Source organism: Talpa europaea, assembly GCF_964194135.1.
Source record: "Talpa europaea genome assembly, chromosome: 7".
Taxonomy (NCBI): domain Eukaryota; kingdom Metazoa; phylum Chordata; class Mammalia; order Eulipotyphla; family Talpidae; genus Talpa; species Talpa europaea.
The window spans coordinates 103,081,877-103,105,776 of record NC_140074.1 but is presented as its reverse complement, the minus strand read 5'-3'; the positions used below and the strand labels follow the sequence as shown (position 1 = coordinate 103,105,776).

Below are 23,900 nucleotides of genomic sequence, written 5' to 3'. Positions count from 1 at the left end.
AATCAAGCACCCAAAGTTACCTGTCCCCTTGTGGATAAAACTCCAGCCAAATGGGACTGGCCCAGAGCAAGGCCCCAAAGCCTGCCACAGGTCTAAAGCATCTTCCAGTGGGGACCCACAGAAAAAGATCAGAAACAACCAGACAAGTCAGGAGGGAAAAGAGCAAAATGAAAATCAAGACAAAAACCACCATTGTCACCTCCCCACCGGTCTCTCACCCACATCTGTGTCACCCAGTCCACCATGAAAAGGCAAGCGGAGTTTCTTCACGTGTCTCTCAGCAACATGTGCCTCCTCCAGGTCTCCTTCTGGCTCTCCATCCTGCTTCATTCCTTCCTCAGTCTCCTCTGCAGCTTCTTCTCTCCCTGCTCAGCTCCACCCTCCTTTGGGTGGGGCAGGAAACCTGGAACTATTAGGGGGAAAAGGATGTCCTGAGCTAATTCCATACAGGCTTTGTGGTCTCCACCCCCACTCCAGACCAAAGCCATCAGGACATTTGGAAAGACAAATCCCATCACCACCAATGGGAAGGTTGCTGGAAACTGAGGGTGGGTTAAGCAGCCAGGTTTGGTATAAAACCAGACACATGGGCTTTGGGAGATCCCCTTTTTGGCTCTCCGCCAGCTCTGAGAGTGCCTTTGGGTTTCCAGGTCGGTGGATGGGGTAGGACTCATTAAAGACTTTATTTCCCTACTTTCTCCCTGAGTTGTGCGTTTCCTCATTACCCTTTCCCTTGTAAATAAACCTTTTATTAACCTTTTGTGTGTGCCTGTAGTGGAGTATTAATGAGTTCCTTTTAAGCGCACGGGTGAGGACCCACAGCCAGGCAACCCGTTTTATATCGGGGCTGCTCTATAACAGAACCTCCCCCTTTCCTGGGGACCACCCTATTACAGTGCTACCATTTCCCTGTTTTAAACTAATCACAATCTACATTCAAATAACATTATATTATTTCATATAGAATATATGACTCTTACAATAGTTAACTTGTATTTCCTCACCTCTCCAATTTTGTACTATTGTTTTCATACATTTTAATTCTACGTGATATAAACTTCATAATACATTGGCTTTTTTGCTTGAAGCAGTCAATTATCTTTTTAAAAAAATGGAAAAATGTATTTCAAATGTATCTATATATTTGCCATTTTAGAGTCTCTGCATTTTTTATGTAAAAAAGCAATTTTTCCCCTGCCAGGAAAAATAATAAAGGATTTCCTTTATTAATTTTTGCTAGTGATAAATTGTCTCAGCTTTTGTTCCCTCTTCATCTTTGAAAGATATTTCTAGGAATACAGAATTTTGGGTTGACATTTTTTTCTTTCAGAACTTAAAAATATTTTTATTTTCTTCTGGCTGCATGATTTCTGAATTGAAGCTAATTGTTATCCTTACATTTGTTCTGATAATATTATGCCTTTTCTTCTCTAGGTGCCTTATAAGATTTTACTCTTTTTTTTTTAAAGATTTATTTATTGATTGATTGATTTATACATACATACATACAAGCACTGGGTACAGTCAGAAGCGCGGGAGGGTGAGAGAATTCACCAGAGCCAGAGCGGGGAGCAGAGCAGGCAGAAGGACCGAAGTACACTGCTGAGGGGAGCAGCGGGCAGCAGGAGAGGTCTGCGCGCCATGTGGGACCCTCCTCCGGTGGCCGGGGAGCAGCCGGGGATCGAACCGGCGCTGCAGAGGCCGCGGGCAGCTTCGCAACCCAGCGCTCAACCGCTGCGCCACCCGGGAGGCCCATAAGATTTTACTCTTTATCATTGATTTTAGCAATGTGATTATGATAAACCTTGGTGTGATTTTCTTTATGTTTTCTATTTGTTGAGTTTCATGGTTATTTGGATTTGTAACTTTCCTTAAATTTGGAAATTTCCAAGTATTTTTTGAAACATTATTCTTCAAAACATTTTCTCTACTTTTCTCTCCTTTTGAAACATTATTCTTCAAAACATTTTCTCTCCTTTTGGGACTCCAATTACAAGTCTACTAGACTGCTTCATATTGTCCTGTAGCTCCTTAAATCTGTTCTTTTTTTTTTAAGATTTATTTATTTATGCATACAAGAACTGGGGTATAGGCCAGAGGTGCGGGGGGTGTGTGTGTGTGTGAGAGAGAGAGAGGATTCACCAGAGACAGAATGAGGAGCAGAACAGGCAGATTGACTGAAATACACTGCTGAGGGGAGCAGCGGGTGAGTCAGGAGAGGTCTGCTGTGGCATATGGGTAGCTCCCTGGCCGGGAATCGAACTTGGGCTGCAGAGGCTGTGGATAGCTTCGTAGGTTGCATCTTAACCCCTTGCGCCACCAGGGAGGCCCTAAATCTGTTCTTTTTAAAATTGTTTTTCTGTGTGTTTTATTTTTTAAAAGTTTCTATTGCTATAGCTACAAGTCCATTGATCTTTTCTCCTGCAGAATCTAATCTGTTTTTAATCCCATCCAGTGCATTTTTCAATTCAGTATCATATTTGTCATTTCTACAACTTCTATTTGGGTCTTTTTATATATATTTAATTTCTTTCCTCTTTATGTTTACATTTTCCATGTTTATAAGATTTTTACTTCTTGTTTCTGCCTGCTGGTATAGCATAGGTCTTACAGAGTTGTTTGGTGCTGGATACTATTACATTATTTTAAAGACCAGGGCATTATGCTCCAGCTGCTCCAACTCCAATCTGCAAGTGAAGTTATGTACAGATCAATTTGATCCATTTGAGGTTTGACTTTGAGATCTACTACAGGGATTTCAGAACAGCTCTAATTGGAGATAATTTTTTTTTTTAAAAAAAACAACATGCCATTTTTTTTTTAATAGAGGCATGCTTTATTTATTTGTTTGTTTTTTATTTATACAAGCACTGGGTACAGTCAGAAGCGCGGGAGGGTGAGAGAATTCACCAGAGCCAGAGCGAGGAGCAGAACAGGTAGACTGACAAAGTACACTGCTGAGGGGAGCAGCGGGCGTTAGGACAGGTCTGCGTGCCATGTGGGACCCTCCTCCAGTGGCCGGGGAGCAGCAGGGGATCGAACCGGCGCCACAGAGGCCGCGGGCAACTTTGCAACCCAGCACTCAACCGCTGTGCCACCGGGGAGGCCCTAATTGGAGATAATTTTGCCCTGCTTTTAGGCATGGCTCTTGTGAACACACTACTCAAAGCCACTGGTGCTCTGAGGCCTGAGAGCCACAAGCTCTTCCCAATCTCATCTAAACTCCAGCAATTGTCCTGTTTATTGCTTTCTGAGATTTCTTTCCTTAGTCTTAGAGCACATCCTCCCAAATAATCACAAATCCTCAGAAAGATTCAGTGGGATTCCTCTTCTTGCTTTTGAAACTCTACCAATCATTTTTGTATTCTTTCCTGAATTTCCAACCTCCTCTGCATACCCAGAATCCAATGTTTATCTGCTCAAAGCAGCAGGACTTCCAAGTCCCATGCTAGTCTGCTCTTGAAAGTTGCCTTTAGGCAGTCAGTTAGGGGCAATTTGGGGGTTTTCCTTATGTGCTTACTTCCTTTCAGCTTGAGCCTGTGCTGCCTGCTCTCTACCCAAGGCCTGGAACCTGTTTTAGATATCTTGTCCTGCTTCTATTTTTTTTTTTTTTTTACAGCCAGAAGGCAATTCCCACAGTATTTAGTCCTCCACAGACAGAAGTAAAAGTCATCCTTTCAATTCTTAATTTGACTTAATATAGTTTTCAATTCTAGAGTTTCCATTTGATTATTTTTAATAGTTTCCAGTTCTCTGAAAAAATTCTCCATTTTCTCATATAATGTATTGAAGATATAAAATATGAAGCATGATTATTATAAAACCCATGTCTGATAATACTAGTATTTGGGCCTTCTGTGGGTCTGTCTTTGGATTTTTTTTCCTCTTAATTTTTGGTCAATTATTGTCTTTTTGTGTGCCTGCTTGTATTTGGTTCAGGGCCAGACACTTGTGGTTTTAAAATCATGGAGTTAATTTGAGACTTCGGTTTCCTTCCCATACAAAGAGGATTTATTTTTGCTTTCAGACAAGCAGTAAGGGATAGACATCCTTTTCAACAAGAGACAGAACTAACTTAGAGCTGACTTTTGATCCTTGTGAGAGCCGAGCCCCTTCCTAGTTGCACTTTCTCTTAAAATACTTCTCCTTGGGGGCCCGAGTGATAACCTGAGGTGTGGCCTTTCCTTCCTGGATGACTTTGAGTGCCCATTGCTATCCCTCTACACCCCAGTTTCTCTATTGCTTCCACACTGTAGGGTAAAGAAAATGTCAGGCTTTTCTGCCCTCCCGCCATCAGGATAGATGATGGAACCCTGCGGTCCTGAATGCATGCTGATGGCGGGCACCTGGAATAGGGTGTGGGCATAGGTAGATGAGATTCACCTGGGCTGAGACTGGGCTTTTAAGGGCGGCGTCACGGGGACGCTAGCAGCAGCAGAAGCAGAAAGAGAAGCTGAGAATGAATGGAAGAGCAGCAGAAGCTGAGAGAGAAGCAGAGAAGGCCGGAGAGCCCAGATAGAGTGAAGACTTGCTGGCACCCCTGCACGCCATATGCCTGGTGAACCCCAATAAAAAACCTGCAAAAAACCACTGAGGACTCTGACTCCTCCTTTACCCATTCTGCATGGGATCCTAGAAAACCTGCCCTGTGTCCATTCCTGCCCTTACACACACCCACCCCCTGAATGTTCAACAGCATCTCGGACTCAAGGGTCCAGACTAAACTCATCATCTTCCCCCCAAATCCCTGTTTTTCAGAGAAAAAATTCTGAAAATACACAGAAAGGTGCAACTATTTTCATAGGGGCTGCTTCTGGGGAGTTTAATTGTGGAATAGGAAATGAATAGAAGACAGGGTGTAAAGCGCAGGACAGGACACAGGGCAGGTTTTCTAGGATCCCATGCAGATCGGGTAAAGGAGGAGTCAGAGTCCTCAGTAGTTTTGCAGGCTTTTTATTGGGGTTCAGTGGGTACGTGGCAGGCAGGGGTGCTGGGGGGCCGGGAGGCTGGCAGTCCTCCCAGCCCCCAGCAAGTCTTCACTCTATCTGGGCTCGCTAGCGTTCGTTATGCTGCTTCTCGGCTTCTCTTTCGGCTTCTGCTTCAGCTTCTACTGCTGCTACTGGCGTCCCCGTGACACCACCCTTAAAAGTCCAGTTTTAACCCAGGTGAATCTCATCTACCTATGCCTACACCCTACTCCAGGTGCCCGCCATCAGGCATGCATTCAGGACAAGGATCCTTCATCTATCCTGATGGCGGAAGGGCAGAAAAGCCTGACATTTTCTTTACCCTACACAGGGGATGACTTGCTTTTAATCTTTTTTTCTCTACACACACACACAAATATAAATTATGAGTGAATATTATACTTAAATTAAAACAAACCTGTCTTTCCTGGGTTTGTGCTCATGGCTATTAAGGGGAGACCCTGGGGCCCTCCAACTAATTGTTTTCACATGCCTTGATCTCTTTCCTACTCTCATCACACCCAAATGCAGAATAGCCTGTGGAACCACCCCAGGCTTTCCAGCTTCCCCAGCCTACTCCAGCCTGGCTCCAGTACAATTCAAATTCCCATTTTAAGCATCTCAAGTGTACATGGAGTGTTGGAGCATCAGTAGTCTTTGTTACTTTGTCTTGTGTCCAAGATAAAGCCCCAGGTCCTTGCAGGAAACAGAAGTTCCTCATGACTTAGCTTTCCCAAACGGGACAGAAAAAACCCCAGCTCTTACCCACCAGGTATACTCATTTCTCCACATTCCTGACAAGCTGCGGTGATGATGCTCAATGGCCAGATTTTTGGGAGCATTGAGGACTTGTGACAGTGCCCACCCCCCCCAGCACCAGGCTTAGGGGGGCTTGCAAGACTGCTCCTTTTTTTTTCCTTCCCCTTCCTTATTCTCATCTATGTACAATTAGTGCCTCAAGCCCAGTGTTACTTACCACCAAGTTACTTACCACCAAGTTTGCACCACAAGGCCAAATTCTCACAAAAATAACACAAGTTTTTGAATCTTAACGGCCTGAATTAAATTCTGAAAAGTGACTTACCAGCCTGGAGGCTCAATGTCCTCTTCCTAAAAGGGGATCTCATGGGGTTGTTTGGGGGATTAAAGGAGAAAGAGCTGTCAGTGGCAAACACCACTCCTGACAGGGAGTCTGGAAGCAGGTGAATCCTTTCTATCTGTCCCTCATTAGCCTGCAGAACCCAGCGGGGTGTTACTACTCTGTGGGAATAGCTGGAGGGGGCAGTATTCTTCCCTGGCAGGCAGAATAACTTTCCCTAAAGATGTCCACCTCCTAATTTCTTAAACCTGTGACTGTCACCTTATGTCACCAAAGGAACTATGCAGCTGTGGTTGAGACTTTCGAGATGGGGGGATTTTCTTGGATTATTCAGGTGAGTCCAATGTAATCCAAGGGCCCTTATAACATGGAGGAAGGAGAGTCAAAGAAGCAAAAGTGATGACAGAAGCTGAGGTTGGAGTGATGTGGGGTCAGAGAAATCTAAAGTTGGAAAAGGCAAGGAAATAGACTCTTCACCAGACCCCCCAAGGAACCAACACTGTGAACAACTTGATGTAGCTCAGTGACACCAATTTTATGCTTCTGGCCTTTAAAACTATAAGATAATAAATTTGGGTTGAGTCACTGAGTTTGGTTTGCAAAAGGGGCAACTGCCCATTTTTTTTAAGTGATAGCTCCAGATTTGACATCTGAAAGGTCAATGTAACATTTGCTGAATTCAGCTGACAGCCAATGTGTCCAAAAATTCAAAACATGTTCTACTTCATGGACTAAGTGTGATGATTAAACACTTCCTCCTAGTCCCAAAACAACTTTGAAGGTCACTTTCACATGTGCGACCAATTACACCTGCAGATGATCTCTTCTCAATGTGAATGTGACAAAATCCTGCAGGTTCACACCAGCCCAGCCAGAGAGTGGGCAGGAGTAGTGGTGCCACTTTCCCTCTGGGGGAAGCCTGGGACTGCGTCTGGTCTGCAGTGATACTCTTGTCTCTTTCATCTGTCTAGATGCCAGTGGAGGATGCCAGTGGAGGGACCCAGAACTGGCCTCCTTGTTTTTGTAAGCAGAGAGCTGCAAGTGTCACCATAGAATTAATTTATTTCAGAATTAATTCCTTGAGTGTTTTGTTGTCACTGAGGGATATTTATTGCAGGATTTAGCAGATCTGGGATTATCTCTTTCTCGGCTTCTCAAAGCATAGAACTTATTACCAATGCAAATCCTCAGGCTCCATCCTTGACCAGTGTGTTATATGCTGAGTGTGTCCCTTTGAATTCATATATTGAGATACTGACATCCAGTGTGATAGTGTGAAAGGGGGACTTTGCTCAGGTCAAGAAAGTGGAGCCCCCATGATGGGATTAGTGTCCTTAAAACAGAGGCCCCAGAGAGTTCTCTCATCTCTTCCGCCAAGAGAAGTCTGTCCCCCAGAAGTACCTCACCTACCCCGCTGACTGCCGATCTCAGACTTTCAGCCTTCAGGACTATGAGAAATGACCGTTGCTTACACTGTCTGTGGAGTGTTGTTACAGCAGCCTCTGCTGAGAGACACTACACGTCCCCATGTGACACAGAGGCACGCGTAGCTCAGAAGACCAGTCTGCACATCCCCTGCTGCACACGCCGGGAGGCTTTAAGGTGCTGTGTTGTTCTAGTCACATACCTCTGTGTCAGGGGCCCTACATCTTGTTTGGTCATCAGAAGCTCTTCCTCTGTTTAGTCAGTCTGCCCTGGAGCTCCAAGTCCATGGTTTGCATCCTGCTGCAAAGAGGCACTTAGAAAATCAATCTGTTCTGCCAAGGTCCTTCCTCTAGCCACAGTGCTCTGAGCACACGCCTGCTGCTGCTGCTTCTCTTAGTATCACAGACACGGGGGCTGGGAGGTTTCTGTGCAGCCCCCATGGGAAGAAACAGTGGCACCAGCAGCTCTGTTATGGCACCAGAGGCTCCTGCATAGATGCTGTACAGGCTCCTTGGTGATCTCTCAGAAATGCAAATGGTCAGAGCCAGGCACCTGCAGATCTCTTAGCAGAGGGCTTGAATCCTGGCTGTGCTCTTCCTAGCTGCCTTGGGCAATTTTTGTAAAGCCTCCAAGAATCAGTTTCCTTGTAAAAAAAAAAGATAGGGAGAGGACACCTATTTCCACTGAGTTCATGAACACAGCGTGGACACTCATCAAACAGTTACCACTAGCCAAGATTTTCTAAGCACCTGGAAGTGTGTTATCAGCCCAATTATGAGTCCTTGCTCTGTACTTGACCTTCCGCTAAGCATCTTGTAGTCATGAAAGCAGGCCTGCTGCTGTCCCCACTGGACAGACCGGGAAGCTGAGGCTCAGTGCTCCAGGGCCAGCCCACGCCCCCAGTCGTGATGGCAGAGACAGGACTGACGGGGGCTGGGGCTGCCCATCAGCACTACATGATTCGGTTTGTCACAGAATGTGGGACTAAGAGAGTGCTTGGAGCCCCTTCTCACCCCACATCTGTCCTCAGTGAGGAAGGCGGGCTTGGGGCAGAGGTGGGATGTAGCAACACCCGCTCTGAGCTGTGGCTGTTGACTGTCTCAGCACTTCGGGTGTGTAGTAGGATTGTCCTGGCTCCAGCCGCATTTTCAGTGAAGTTCCACTGTCAGCCCCAGCTGGGCTCCTTAACCACCAATCTGAAATCCCCGGAGTCCCCTCTGCCACGCTCAATGTGGCTGGCGGGGCCCACAGAGCTGCGCGATAGTGTGTGCTGAGTGACATATTCAGCGAGGAGCTTTGAAAACCTTGGCCTTGCCTGCCTCCGAGGTGAAGGAGGTCATCTGCAGTGTGCCTGACACATTCCCCCCCCCCAGCCTCCCACCCCCCGCCCCAATCTGCCACCCACTGGGTGATGCTCTGTTTCCCCATTGGGTAGCCAGGGAGCTGACCAGGAGCCCATCCCATAATGAGGCTGGAGAGAAACAGAGTATGGCTTTGGGGGAGCAAGAGGAGTTGTTTAAGCAAGGCCAGGAGTTGTTTCAGGAGCAGGAGCCCTGGGTGGAAGGCTATGCAGTTGCCTGGATGGAGAGCTCTGTGGCCACAAGGCAAGGCCAAGTGACCCTTGTGTGCATGGAGCTCCATCTGCTGAGCACTTGCTGTGCCCAGGCCAGGGAGGAAGGTGGTTCCCAGGGAAAGTGAGGCTGTGGGGGGAACTGATTGCATTGACATTAACCGAATTCTTTCACTGGAGCCCCTGGGTGCTGTTCACTGGACCACGCAGCATTTTACAGGAGATTCTGGCCTCAAGATTGAAAGAGCCCCTTGGAAATAGGGTGACCAGGCTGGTGAAGGGATCCTGGAGAGGTCTCTGTTGCCTTAACTTCAGCAAGTGGGAGGAGCAAAGGACTCAATGTGATAAACACAGGACTGCAGGAGAGGACTGGTTGACACTGGGCAGGGATGAGTGGTGAGCAGTCCCTGGAGCCTGGGACAGAGATGGCACCCACTTCCTTCCAGTCTCAAGATCTTCCAGGTGCTGGACTTCTAGGGGTTCTAGGGTTGACACCTTCCAAGGACAGGGCCTCCAGAATGGGGAGCCTGCATGACTTCCTGGAGTGCTTCCCTGGGACAGAGCCTCTGTGTTTCCAATCTCAGGGCATCGTGGCGTCAGGAGCTTCAGTGAGGCCGGGAAAGGGGATTAGGCTGTCGTCTCCAGAGCCCAGAGATGGCTTGTCTGGCTCCCAGCCCATAAACTTTGGAGAAGAACAACCACCACCCCTTCTGGCCCCAGTCACCACCCTCCCCAGCTGACCTCCCACTTCTCAGCTGCTTCTCAGAGGTCCCCACCCACCTGTGCTCACTCCAGGTGTTCAGGGCCATCAGCTTGGTTGCTTGTTGGGGGGCTCAGGACTGTGAGTTAGAGCCTGACTATCAGACACATCAGTTGCAGGGCACCTGCTAATTAAGGGGTGCTGTTCAGCTAATAGATTTGAGGAGACTGCTGCTGGAGGCTAGCCAGGAATCCCTGTCCTCACGGCTCAGGACTCTCCCAGCAAGTACATGTGGCATCAAGACAGCTTCTGGCCACTTATTTCCTCTACTCCATCCCTTCACCATTACAGACTGGGTGACCCCTACCCGTGCTGCTGTTAGCTATTGCCTCCCATCAGGAGCGGAGTTCTCTGGGAGGACAAGAGAAGCAAGAGTTAGGGGAGAACTGGGGCTGGAGTCTCCGTGCTGACCAGCCCCACTCAGATTTGGGATAGGAAATCCCGGAGAGGGGGGAGCCACAGCAGCTTCGGGAAGGCCCCAGCACACCAGCCTGGGGTTTGGAGGGCTCACTACCAACACAGACCACCCCAACTCCTGGTGCCGATATTATTTAACAAACACACTTGCCTAGCACTCGCTGGGCTATGGTCTTACCTGAAGGCCTGGTTGAGGACAGATCCACATCAAAGTTCAGTCAGACAGGCACTGGCAGAATTGGCTCCTTGCTTTCCCATGGGTCCTGGCCCTGTGGTCCCCCTGCAGTCCTCTTGCTACATAACAGCCGGCTTTGAAGCCAGATGAACATCTCTCATGCCAGGGAGCGTCCCCTCCCTCTGAAAGAACTGAACTGGTTAGATCAGGGTCAGAATAACTTCCCTTCCATCTGTTCCACAGCAACCAGTTAGGAACCTTAATTACATTAGCAAAATCCCTTTTGCCATATAAGGTAATATTATCGGGGCACTTAATCACACCATAGGTCCACCCACATCAAGCACACGAACACCAGAGGGCGCCTTGGAATTTGGAAAACTTCAGAAGTAACAAATATAAAACAGTCAGGCAGAGGTAGATTTTTAACATAAAATAAGCAGGTAGCATGGATTTTCCTCTCTTGTTTCAACCTGTAACTTATAATCTGGGGAAGAAGCACGCAGAATTTAACAATGAAACAGTCACATCAACCCTTATTTGGGTCTAGGAAAACAGAAAGAAACAAACAATTGATAGACCGTTGGGCACAGTTGTGTGGCTTGTGCACCAGGAGGTGCCACTTGCAGCCCAAGTGATGATACCCCCAGAGTTATAAAGCAGCCTGCGAAAGGCAGTTGGTTATGGGGTTACCAGAGGTTTAGTCCTCTCCATGGTCTCCCATGGCCATCCCTGGACACCAGGAGGATTGTGATTTCCGGGCCAGGGCAAGTTGCTATGGGACCCATCAGACGCAAAACCATTTGGGAATGACCTTGTTTCTGGGACAAGCCTCTCAGCCTCAAAGTAGGTGACTGCAGACCCCACAGGAGGGCTTCTACTTCTCAATCCAAGTTCAGTGCACCTCAGCCTCCTAGCAGCGGTCTGCCACCTGCATGCCTACCCAGCTTGGTTTCTTCCCCATCTTCCCTGATCCTCCTTGGCTTCCCAAAGCAGCCTCTTCTTCCCAAAGCTAGCACTTTGGTCGCCCTCTGTCTGTGGCCCTCCCTATCCTGGACAACTAGGATGGACTAGGGTGGGGCCAGCACAGGGCCTTGCCTGAGGAAGGGACCTGGTGCCCTAGTAGTTCTGAACCAGCCATGGATTCACAGCCCTGACCTCCAAGTTGGGGGATACCTTGCCTGCCATGTGTGCTCTGGTGGGGATGGGCCTGCTGCCCAGTAAGTGGCCAGCGAGCTGCGTCTGCATGGACGTCTGTCTCAGTTGGTCTTCTCCACCTGACCTGGGGGTGGAGGGCAGACAGGAGCAGCCTGGGGAAAGATAAGAGATAATGGGTCCAGCTTTGGACATGGTGAGAGTGGCATGCCTGTGGACACCACGCCAGTGATCACTGGCGACTGGAGCTACCAGTTTGAACCTCATTAGCAATCATGTCTGGAGAGAAAAGTCAGAAGACAGAGGACCCCAAAGTCACTGAAGTGTTGTGAGGGGTGGTTCAAACCCTACCTCCACTGCTTGGGCAATGAGGTCATCCCTCTGCACCTGTTTTCTTGCTTATCAATTAAGAGTGAAAAATCCTACATCCCAGAGTGGAAAATTCGCCATGAAAATAGATAATATTGCGGGGCGGGGGGGAACATTCCCAACAAAGACCATTATTCTAACAATTACAAGGACTCTTCCAGTTGAGATACCACATCAACCCCATCACTGTAATAAGAGACACCTTTTTTTTTCAGTGTAAGGCCAGAAAATGTCCCCATGGGCCTTAGGAAAAAATGTGGGGTTCTAGCCTATTATTTCTTTGAAGGACCACAGTGGCAAGCACTAAAAGTGACTAAACATTCAAAAACTGACTTGTGCTCGAGTCCCTTTGTTGGAACATGAACACCCTCCACAAGCAGTGAGACCACCGTGTCTGTGTCTACAGGGGACTTATCACTTGGGGTTCAGTGCTTGCGTCCTGTCACCTGCTCTGGGAAGCACCTGGCCCATCCCCAGTTCCTGCAGTCCACATGGACCCGGTATGTCTGCCTGTCTGTCTCCACAGCTAAACTGAACACCTTGTGGACAGATAGACAGCTTTTCTGTTGTATCCTCAGCATCCATCAAGGGTCTGGGACACAAAGGGGAGAAAATCCTGGGCTGTTTTTCCTTTTAAAAAGGAAAAGACAAGTTCCAAGGAGCCTGGTTAAGACTCAATCTGACCAGCAGAGGGTGCAAGAGCCACAAAGATACAGATGAGGGGGGTGGGGCCTCAATATGAACAAGATTTCCTGGAAACACTTTTAGCAAGTAACGCATTTATAATAGCTGTTTTTCTGTCATATTCTTTTGCTTTGCCTATTTCTTGCAAGATGTCGCTTGGCAGCTGCAAAGTCCTGCAAAGACTCAGGGCTTGGGAAACTCGCAGAAAGGCAAGGCCATGGCCCCCCTGGTCCAGCCACATTTCAACAGCTGGAGAGGATTTAGATGGAATTGAGAGGAGATGGAAAAGGACAGTCAGGAGGGAGCACCCACATCAGCACTGGCCTTTGGGCTCTTAGAGGCGGAGTGTGTGTGTGTGTGTGTGTGTGTGTGTGTGTAGGGGGGTAGGGAGGGTTTTCAGAGGAGTCAGCCCTCAGGGTCTGTTAGGGCTGCCACTGAAGGGAGTGAGAACGCTGCCACCGAGGATGTGCAAGGAGCTGAAAGAGGGAGTAGACACTTTCTACTCCAGAGACTACTGCGGGATTAAATGAGATGACAATTGTAACATATCCAGCCCAGTGTCCGTCCATATACTATAGTATCAGGAAGATTTTAAATTCTGGAAAATTCAAACATGGGGTTAGGAAATGAACCAGATGGTTCCTATTTCAAAGGTCCAAATACTGTGATACTAATCGATACTTTTGTGGGGGGAAATTTTTTTATTTAAAAAAAATTTTAATTAAAAAATTAAAATTTTTTATTAAAAATTTTTAATTAAAAAGTTGTTTTTAGATAAGGTAACACTTCTGACATGGAAGTATATTTATTTGTGTAATCAGAACTGAATCTATACCAAGAATTGGCCAACCATGACCCACTGTCTGTTTTTGTACATTTTTTTAATAGTTGGAATAAATCAACAAAAGAATCGTATCTCATGACATGTAAAACCTGTACGATATTCACATTTTAATGTGTAGAAATAAGGTTCGATCAGCACATAGTCATGCCCAGTTGTTCACATATTAACTGGGGACGCTTCCTGACTAAATGGCAGAGTAAGTCCTGGGTAATCCTATGTAGCCTGGAAAGTCTAAAATATTTTATCTCTTTAAGAAAAGTTTTGTGACCCCCGGATCTGGGTTATTAAAACTGGCAAGAAGGATTATGTAGCCTACTCCCTCTTGTGTTTGGTTTAGACAGGAAATGTGCTTGTTCAAGGGCTGCTGTTGGAAAGGGGTTCTGGGCTCATCGTAGGACCCCTGGGTGCTCTGCAGCATTTGGGTCTTTGGAGTCAGGCCTCCAAGCCCATTCCTGTCACCAAGAGGCAGGTCCTAGACAGTACAAAAGGCACAGGGGTGATCAGTAAGGTGAAATGTAGTGCATGTGGATAGATACTGGTTTCTTGCTCAGACCAGCTAGGTTGGGCTGGAACTTAGAGACCAGAGGCTGATCTGATCCTGGTCTAGCTTCTGAGCACCCCCCCCCCCCCATCTCTACCTCTGGAGGAGACACAGCTTCCGTATTAGGACAGATGCAAATGCAAGTCCCTGATTAAACTTCAGTAATTTGAGCTGACTTCCCCCCTGCTTCTGGAAGATTTCTTAGAGGAGGTGTTGTGGTCCCCTTCACCTGGCCAGGGTTCAGGGTCGGATCCTGAGCCTGGCCCTCTGGCATGGTCCTCACTGTCTAGGAAGAGACTCTGGTACACTATACTGGCATAGAACCCTCTGGGGCACTGCGTCTGCACCTGCCTGGCACTTTCCCTTCACTACCAGAGAGACAGAGACCTGTGGCATCCTCCCTGGCTCCTGTCCCTGGAGAATGGAAAAAAAAAGAGGGGAGCGAAAAGGAGGAGAGTTCTTGAGAGGTGAACAGCAGGCAAATGATATGAAGCAGGCAAATGATATGAATTAAAAAGAAAAAAGAGAAAAGTGGAAAGAGATAAAATAGAACCGGAAGAAGGTAGGAAAAATAAAAGCAAAGAAAAGGAAAGCGCAATACCTGGAGTTTGGGTGTAGAGACTTGCATTGGCCATGAAGTTTCTCTTGTTCTGTGTTGCCCAGGCTTCTCTTGGAGGCCAGTCCCGTGGTTCAGAGGGTAGTGACTTGGCAACTTGGCCCCTGGCAGCATGGTGCTCTGAGGACCGAGCAGTTCTGAATCAGCACTAAGGTGCCAGCCAGGCATCTACCAAGGATCCCTGGCCTGGCACCCATGTCCCCTTGTGCACCATGCCCTCTGCCCAAGGCACACCCTGAAAGGGCACATTCTCAAAAAGAGGCTGGGTACACTGAGGATCCCTCTGGTTTCCCCCAGATTGCCCATACTCTCAGCCTCAGCGTTTTCCCACTGCAGCTCTGTCCTATGCACAAAGGGGGTTGGTGGGAGTGCTCAGGCAACCACCAATTCCTGTCCCTGGGAGTGACCTCAAGCTTGAAAGCATCCATCAACAGATTGTTGGACTCTGATCCAAGATCACTGTGAAAGTCCCTGCCTGATCAAGGGGTAGGACCCACCTGGTAGGACCCACCCGATGGGGAGGGGGTGACTCCCGGGTGCCCATCTGCGGGATCTGCACTGTGTCCTGCAGGACTGCCCTGGGCACTGAGAATCTGGTGGTCCTGGGGGTCATTACATCCTTCTAGATAGGTGTACCTTTTTTACACTCATGCTTCTAAAGAAAATCACAAAAAAATAGCTACAAAACGAAAATAAAGCAGCCCATTTCAAATGAACACATTTGCAAATTACACCGAGAGGGAGGATGTGAAAGGGAGATGGAGGGACGGTTCTTACGATGCTGTTCCAAAATTTGACTTGACCTCCGGGCGCCCAGGGATTTGAAACGGTTCAAAACGAAAAGCCTACATTTGACTTCGAAATTTTCTTAACGCAAGGCGTCGTAGATCCGCTTCCCCGTGGAGAAAGGGATTCTGCCATCCCTGGGAGATTTGACCAGAGAACTTGAGGAGGGGTAATTTTATAACATCAGATTTGATATTTTGAAGGCAGGCCAGATGTTGCTAGGCTCGGATCCCGACGCCAGGAGCAGAACAGGCGCTGGCCGCAGCCCGGATGGCGCGTTCCCCTGGTTGCTGGCGTCCGCGGCACCTGAGCCTGAGCAGGCGCCCCCGCCAGCGTGTCCGCCTAGGGGGGCTGTCAGAACTGAGGCTTCAGGAAGGGCTTAAGAGAGCCGAGAGAGGGGAGTGCGATTAGTCCCGGGCGCTGAGGCCACGCGTCCTGGGATAGGGACCGAGAACCAGGCGCCGGAAGCTGCAAGCGAGGCACTGGCCGGCGAGGCTCCCCCGGGCTGGATTTCCCGGCCTGTCACCTGGGGGGAGGGTGTGGAACTCCCCGAAGGCACTTTTGCACGGAGGCGAACTGGCCTGTGCAGAATCAACTCCCCCATCATGCCTGCTCCCGCACTTCGTTTTGCCGAGGTACAAACTCGCCGCAACCTGGGGAAGAGACAGAGGACACCACTGGGGCCGCTGGACGAGGAGCTGGGACCAGGACTCTCCAGGCAACGCAGAGGCGCCCAGTCCCAGGCAGCTGTCCAGCCCATCTCCGGACTTAGTTTCCCCTTCTGTACAGTGGTTCGCGGACCCCTTCGCCAGCAGCTCCGGAAACCCGCGCGGGAGGCGCGGGATGGGAGGGTTTGGCACACGAGGAGGGAGTCTGGAAGGCATGCACCTGGACTAAGGGCGTCTGGCTAGGGAGGGAAGTGACCCTCTAACGGCACCACTGTCGTCTGAGTGGCTGTGGGGTCAGGGGGGCAGCGCTGCGAGACCGGCTGGGGGGAGCACACCCCATGCGCATTCGGGAGGCGCCGGGACCCTCCCGATCCCCGAAGCCCCAAGCCGTCCAGCCGCCGGGACGGGGTAGCTGGCCTCGGGTGCTGAGGTCACCTTTTCCACTGCGCTCGCCGTGAGCGGACAGTCTCCGGGATTCTCGTGGCGGCTGCGGAGGCATCGGAGTCCGCAAGTCGGGGTCGGGCCGTGGCGTCGGGCCTGGCGGCTGCGCCGCGGACATGGAGGCTGCGGGGCCCGCCCCGCCGGGAAGCGCGCCTGCTTCTCAGCCCTGGGCGGGGCGGGAGAAGGGGAATGCTTGTTTTCCCCGGGTCTCAGTGTTCCCCATCAGGTAGAGGGACCCTACCCCCAACCCACACCTTCTGCGAACCCTTCGCCGGCCGCCAGCGCTGCAATGCCGGTGCAGACAAGGCCCCGCTGTTCGTGCGCCTTTTTTTCGTCTAAAAGGGGTTTATCTGCCATCCTGCTTTGGAATCGCGCGCCGTGGAAACGGAGTTTGAGGGTCGGGGAATTAGACTCCTACCTGCAGAGACGGAATTCCTAGGAGGCGCCAAGCCAGGGGCGGGATCTCCTTCTTTTCCTCTAGTCAAGACTTCGTAAGCTTTGACTTGAGCCGCCGGGCATTCCCCAGAGAGTCCCGGGGCTTCATTCTCCGCATCCGCCAGGGCTGCGGACCTCGCCGGGGGCCACCGGGCAATAGCTCTAGCAGCTGTCCAAGGAGTGCCTCCGCACCTGTGAAATGGTGTGGGAACTGGCTCCCCCAAATCTAGAGAAGGAGGCTCATCCTGAAAATGCCTCCTATCGTAGAACCTGACCCAGGAACTGCTGCAAGAGATTCAGGGGGAGGCAAAATTTGCTTGGTGGGGGTTATTAGTGTGGCCCCAGTCATCTGTTCTGGGACCTGAAACCTTCAGGCTTGCATGGGGCAGAGATGGTCAAAGCTGAGTGGCTTTTGTTAAGAAACTCAACTTGGATGTGAAAGGATGGGGTGGCTATGCCCTTGGCAAGGTGTGAGAGCAAGAGTGATAAGAAGGCAGGTGGCTCCCCCGGGGTGTAGGAGGCAAAAGGCCTGGATACTGACAAATACACCAGAAGGTCAACCCTGTTCTCTGTGGTCCCTGGCCCGGTGACTTCTGATAGGTTTCAGTTTCCCCATCCCCGAGGGAGAGTAGGTGATGGGGCTGCTTGACTCCCACGCACCTGTCTAGGGAGGTGCTTTCTGTATGCCTATGTGGGGAGGGATCCCAGCTGGGCTGCTCAGGACTCCAGGGAATGCTGGCTTTTCTCTAATGGCTGCTGGACCCCTATCATCTCCCTTCTCTGGATGGGAGAGAGGTCCCTCAGTGTGTGATACTATCACTCTTGGTGGCACCACACCATCCTTTTCTGAAGTCATGTGACTCCCAAGTCTAAATACACACATGGAGTCTGAAGCACCTGGAGGCCACCGTTTTCGGTTCTAATGATGGCTCTGAGGTTTAGAAGGGGGCAGCCTGGTGAAGTGACTCAACTCTGGGGGTGGAGGGACAGGATACTGGGCTCTTAGGGTCCTGTTCTTGCCAGAGCCTCTGGTTAGACATTTCTCTTTGCCCCAAGGACAGGGTGCCTCCACAAACCCTACTTCACGTAGGTAGCCACTGAGATTCCAGACAGAACTCCTATAGAAAGCAGAACTAGCCCAGAACCCCAGCTGAGTGATTTCTGAGGGACAGGAAGGGAAGGACATTCACTCTCCCCTAGCCTCCCTGAGACATCCATCCAGTTCCACTGATGCCCTACCCTCACTGCCCCTAAGAATGAACTGTGTGCCTCTCTCCAACAAACCTTGCGGAGCTGGTGGATGCAGGACCTCTGCTCAATCCCCATAGCTTCCCTAAAGCGAAGCGTCAGCATCTTCTCCAGATAGGTCAGAGGACCAGAAAGGGCTTGCCTATATAGCTTGCTTGAGAATGACAGGGCCAAAACGATAAATGAGCAGAGACTTGAGCTTTGGGATTGTTCACCCAAATGCTTGCTTCTTATTTCTGCAATGATGATGAGAAGGAGCTAGGGAAGACGCAGCCCATTTCCTCAATCAGAGAAGAGCCAGGTCCTACACCAGATTGGATTCCCAGACTCTCTGCACACTCTGTGGTCCAGCACTAGGTTTTGCCCAATACTCACTTTTCTCTGATGTTCCACAGCTGAGAAAAGGCGAAGCTGAAGACTTTCTGTCTCTGGCAACTATTTATTCCTCTTACTAGGGGCCCACGATCCACCCTACAGTATCAGGGATTGCCAAGGAAGATGTATCCACTTATCACTTGGTAATATAAGCAAAACGCTCTTGCAGGAGAGCATTTTCCTACCGGGGACTCCCCGGGAAAAAGGAGGCTGAGCCTAGTAAACTGAGGTGGGGGAATGCACAGGTGCGACAGCTCTTCTGCGAGTTACATCCCTGCCCAGTTGGCCGCCTCGGCGCCCAGGTCAGAGGCTGTGCAAAGTCACCCTTTCCTAGGCGAGCCGCGAGGCCTCAGCCTCTGCTCCCACCTCCATCCCCACCTCTCCGAGACTCCCTAACCCCAGCCCAGGCTGCTCGCCATCCTAGCTGCCCCGCTCCCCGCCGTGCCCGCCTGTGCCTATGTGCCCTCCGGCACGTCCAGGCCCGGGGCCTCCGCGCCCTTGTCCGGCTACCTCAGCGCACGTCCCTGGCACCCTCTCATCACTGTCCCGCGCCTTGGGTGGCCCTCGCTGTCCGGATCTAGCCCTCTCACCTTCCTCGATCCCTCCTCTCCCAACTCTGGGGTTTGGTCTCGGAGTTCTCCGGCTCTCTTTCCTGGGCGTGCGCTCCGCTGGGTCTCCCTCGGTCTAGGTCGCTCGGCCCCTCTCGCGCAGCCCTCCCACCTCCCTGGTTCCCCGTCCCTCCCTCGGGCTCGGCCCAGGGGGTGGGGGGCGGCGCGGGGCGGGGCGGGGCGGCCGGGCGGGGCGGGGCGGGGCGGTGACGCGGGGTGGCCGGGCATGAGGCGCGGCGGCGCGGGGCGGGGGCGCAGTCCCGGGACCGACCGGCCGAGCCCCGCGCGCCCCGCCCGCGCCCTGCGCCTCCACCCGGCGGGGGAGGGGGCATGAGCCGGCGCCCGTGCGCTGCCGGGAGCTGCGGGCCGGCCTAGAGCCCCGCGCGGGCCGAGCGCCGCCACCGCGCCCCAGCAGCCGCCGCCGCGCCCGAGCCGCGATGCAGCGGCCGGGGGAGCCCGGCGCCGGGCGCTTCGGGCCGCCCGAGGGCTGCGCAGACCACCGGCCGCACCGCTACCGCAGCTTCATGATCGAGGAGATCCTCACCGAGCCGCCGGGGCCCAAGGGCGCCGCGCCCGCCGCTGCTGCGGCCGCCGCGGCGGGCGAGCTGCTCAAGTTCGGCGTGCAGGCGCTGCTGGCGGCGCGGCCCTTCCATAGCCACCTGGGTACGTGCGGGGCAGCTGCCGGGCTCGGCGGGAGGGAGCGAGCCGCGCCGTCTCGAGGACGCAGCGCAACTAGCAGCGCACAGGCCCCGAGGCCATTCCCTCGGCGCGCTCTCGGGCCGAGAAGCCGAGGGTGCAGGCGCCGGACAGTGCAGAAGCCAGGCCTCGTGCCCGCGGGCCTTCACTACCGCCCTGAAGTCTCCAGCCCGGGAGGACGATCTCGGGCGCACGACTAGATTACTAATGCCAGACCTCGGGTGAAAGCGGGCTCAGGCCGCGGGCGCTTGGGCCTTCTCGGTTCTGGGCTGACCGTGAGAGTCTGGCCAAGGCGGGGGAACTGAACTCTGAGGAAGAGGCCAGTGTCACCGAGTACTGGGCTGCGGGCTGACGCTGGTCCTAGCCAGCCTGGAGCCTCCCGGAGCCCAAGGTCTCAGACAGGAGACCACTGGCTCTGCCACAGCACAGACATCTCCCCTGGCCACCCCACCTCCCCTTGTCTGGGGAGGAGAGAGTGGCTGTGGCCACTGCCCGATGGTCCTTCCTCTTCCAGGCCTGCTGGGCCCCGGTGGAGCTTAAGCGTCCTGCTCAGGGCCTGCTTGTTTTCTCCTTTCCTTGGCCGGGCCTGCCTTGTCAGTGCCCTCTTCACCATCCTCCCTCTTGCCTTCCCTTGTGTTCCGTCACCCCTTGGTGGTCCTCTCTCTGTGGGGTGGGTCTGCTTTCCCTCTCCATGTTCCCCTAAGGGTCCCTTCTCCTCTTTACTAACCCCCACTCCCTGCACATTTACCTCTACCTTGCCTGGCGCCTTTTAAATATAAGTAGGGCTAGCACCCATTCAGCAGTAGATGCTTGTCCCTGGCCCCCACCCCCAGCCTCTTTCCTGTACCAGCTGAACCTCCAGCCAGTGCCCCACCTTCCCCGGGACAGCAGGGCCAGTTTGTTCGTTTTGAGTCAGACTCAGATGCAGCCTCTCCATGAGCCTTTTGCCTTCAGCTGTTAGTAATTCGTTTGAAGCGGGCAAAATAAAAATAATTTTAGAACTAATGAAAATGGAAATATCTTCATGGGGAAGGATCTAAACGGAGAAAGCAGGAAGGACAGTTTTCCATTTTTCTGGGTGCTGTGGAAGTTCCAGGAAGTGGCCAGCCCCACCCTTGCTGACCACCAGGCTGCGTGGCTATGCCACGCACAGACGAGCAGACATGCTCAATCCACTGATGTGTTTCCCCTCATGCATCCTGCCCATTTGGTTGGGGCAAGCTCTCATCTTCCTAACTCGGGGCCATTTCTTCTTGTTTTCCCTTTTCTGTGAAAGACACACTCCGTGCGTCTGAGAACTGCAAACTTGTTCACTGAATATCCCAGAACCTCAGGGGCAGCTGGGGCCTGGGGAATGCCAGGGGCAGCCTGGGAGTTCCCCCTTGCCTACCCCATCCCCCCATGCTGGCTTTGAAGAGGCTCACTCTAGGCAGCTGGCAAAATTTTGCTGAAGATTTTGTGTCGGGTGCTACTGGCCAGGCGTGAGTTCACCTGGCTCCCCACTTTCTCCCCTCAGCTGTGTTGAAGGCCGAGCAGGCAGCGGTGTTTAAGTTCCCGCTGGCGCCACTCGGCTGCTCTGGGCTGGGCTCGGCGCTGCTGGCGGCGGGGCCTGGGCTTCCCGGTGCCCCTGGCGCACCGCACCTGCCACTGGAGCTGCAGCTTCGAGGGAAGCTGGAGGCAACCAGCACCGGGGAGCCAGGCACCAAAGCCAAGAAGGGGCGTCGGAGCCGCACCGTGTTCACCGAACTGCAGCTGATGGGTCTAGAGAAACGCTTTGAGAAGCAAAAGTACCTCTCCACGCCTGACAGGTAGCAAGGGACCAGGCTGAGTCCAGAGGGTGGCAGGAGTGTGTGCTGTTTGTGTTTTGTTTTTTTTTTTGCTGAAGGTGTACCTGCTTTTTTCAGAATAGATCTCGCGGAGTCTCTGGGACTGAGCCAGTTGCAGGTGAAGACCTGGTATCAGAATCGGAGGATGAAGTGGAAGAAAATAGTGAGTGTCCCTGTACCATCTGCCGCTCCCTTGCCGAGCCCTTGTGCCCTTTAAGAATTGCTCTTTTCTCCACTTGGAAACTTTTGGCCAACTCTCCTGACTCCCTTGGTGCTGGGCGTCACAGGGTCCCTTTCAGTTCTCTCTGACCCTCTGGATACCCCAGCCCAGTCCACATTCCTTTATTCTCCGCTGCACCTTTCAGTCCAGGCTCGAACCTGTAGATCAAGCAGAGTTTGAAAAGAAAACCATCACCATTTCCCCGGGGCTACCCGTGGCCTTGGTTGGCCTCTTTGGGCACTTCACTCCTTTTCCTGGGCTCAGGGCAGATGGCACCTCAGCTCACCGAGGTGCTCACGGTCCTGCTCTGCAGGTGCTGCAGGGTGGTGGCCTGGAGTCTCCCACCAAGCCCAAGGGACGGCCCAAGAAGAACTCCATTCCTACCAGCGAGCAGCTGACCGAGCAGGAGCGTGCCAAGGAGGCAGAGAAGCCGGCAGAGGCGCCTGGAGTCGCCAGCGACAGGAACCGAGAGGACTGAGCCTGGCAGACAGTGTGGGCTTGGGGACCCCAGCTAGGCCCGAGTTCCCCTCTGGCCGTGGGAAGCCGCGAGCGGCCACACCGTTTGTTTTCTAAACTTTTCTTACTACTTTGAATGCGGACAGTTAGGGGCGGAACAAAGAAGGACACAGAGATTCTGAAGCCAAACCCCGGCCCCAGTGCGTTCCGCCGACCTAGCCTGGGAGACTCGCGTCCAGCGCTGTGGAGGGTCCTCTGGAGCTCCGCTGCTCTGGGCGCTCCCTCGCACTCACACCCTGCTCCTCTCCGCACTCCCGCCACCTCGGGGGCTGAAGCCGCCTTGCACGCGCCCACTTCTGTGTGTCTGGACCGTGAGGCCCGGCCTCAGCCACAAGGGCCCTGGCCCCGAGTTGGCGAGGTGGCACCGGGACAACGGGGCAGCTCGGCCCTGAGGCTGGGTCTCCGATGTTGCCGGGGCCCCTACCCCTCTCTTGCGAAGACGGTGATTTTTTTTTTTCCAATAAAATATTTTATGACACAGAGGGACTTGGTGAGAGGGTTTCTGAATCCGCAAAGCGGGGGGGGGGGGGGGGGGGGGGGGGGGGGGGGGGTTGGTGGTGCTAAGGGTAGGCAGTGGGGGTGGGGGTGTAGTAGAGGGAAGAGGGACACTCAGCGGCATCTGAAACATCCTTTTCTGAGCCAAGCTGTGACCTACTACTGGGGTGGGAAGGCAGGGAGGGGGTTACTGCAGAATCCTAGGAATCACTTCCACTCTGAGCTTGAGGAGCCAGTCTGAATGCTCACCAAGCCACTCAGGTTACTCTGCAGTGGACGTGTCCTGAGGCTGAGAGCCGCCTTCAGTTGTTGGTTTGGTTCCCTGGGACTTGAAGGACTGGCTGTGAGGTCTTTGAGATGGCTCGGGCCATCCCTTACAGTGACAGACATGAAGCTAGGACTTTGTACTAGACATTGGCTACCAGCGGCAGTGCCTGACTATCGATCGATTCCTGAGTCAGGGTAGTGAGAACACCTCCCCCAAGCAGATAGGGCAGCCCTGGCCAGGTGGTGCATGATCAGAAGGCTTCGCTTGTGTTCTGTCCAGCTTGGCTGAGCTTGGGAGCAAGTCTGTGTGTTCCTGTTCTTGCACTTTGTACAGGGAACACAGCCAAGGATATGGGATAGAGAAGCTACTTTTCTCGTTAAAGCTCAGAAAGACATCACCTTGGCCCTTCTGAGTTCCACACAGGGCCAGGATTCCAAACCCCATCCTTCCATATGCACATACTAGGGAAAGAGTAAGGAACCTCCTTTTCAGATGCAGGCATTACACTTAAGAATGTGAAAATGATGCCTTAGAGCCTCCACCTGTGGCCTTTTCAAATCATAACTTGATTGCTCCTTCCCGAAAGCTGTGCTTGATTTCCGGTTCCCTGGCATCTCATGCCTCAGTTTAAGGTCAGGAGAAGCAAGAAAGAAGGTGCTTTCTGAGGCAATCCTAACACACCCCAGCTCTAACAAG

General features: G+C 52.1%; 1 protein-coding gene across 1 annotated transcript; it reads left to right on the top strand.

The window, feature by feature from the left end:
- Positions 1 to 19,437: 19,437 nt before the first annotated feature.
- BARX1 (BARX homeobox 1) lies at positions 19,438 to 22,403 on the top strand (the record flags this gene model as incomplete). The annotated part of the gene is made up of 4 exons (XM_084238395.1): positions 19,438 to 19,846; positions 21,396 to 21,687; positions 21,784 to 21,868; positions 22,239 to 22,403. Exons 1-4 carry the CDS (start codon positions 19,621 to 19,623, stop codon positions 22,401 to 22,403), a joined length of 768 nt encoding a protein of 255 aa, XP_084094521.1. The 5' UTR covers positions 19,438 to 19,620.
- Between the last annotated feature and the right edge of the window lie 1,497 nt (positions 22,404 to 23,900).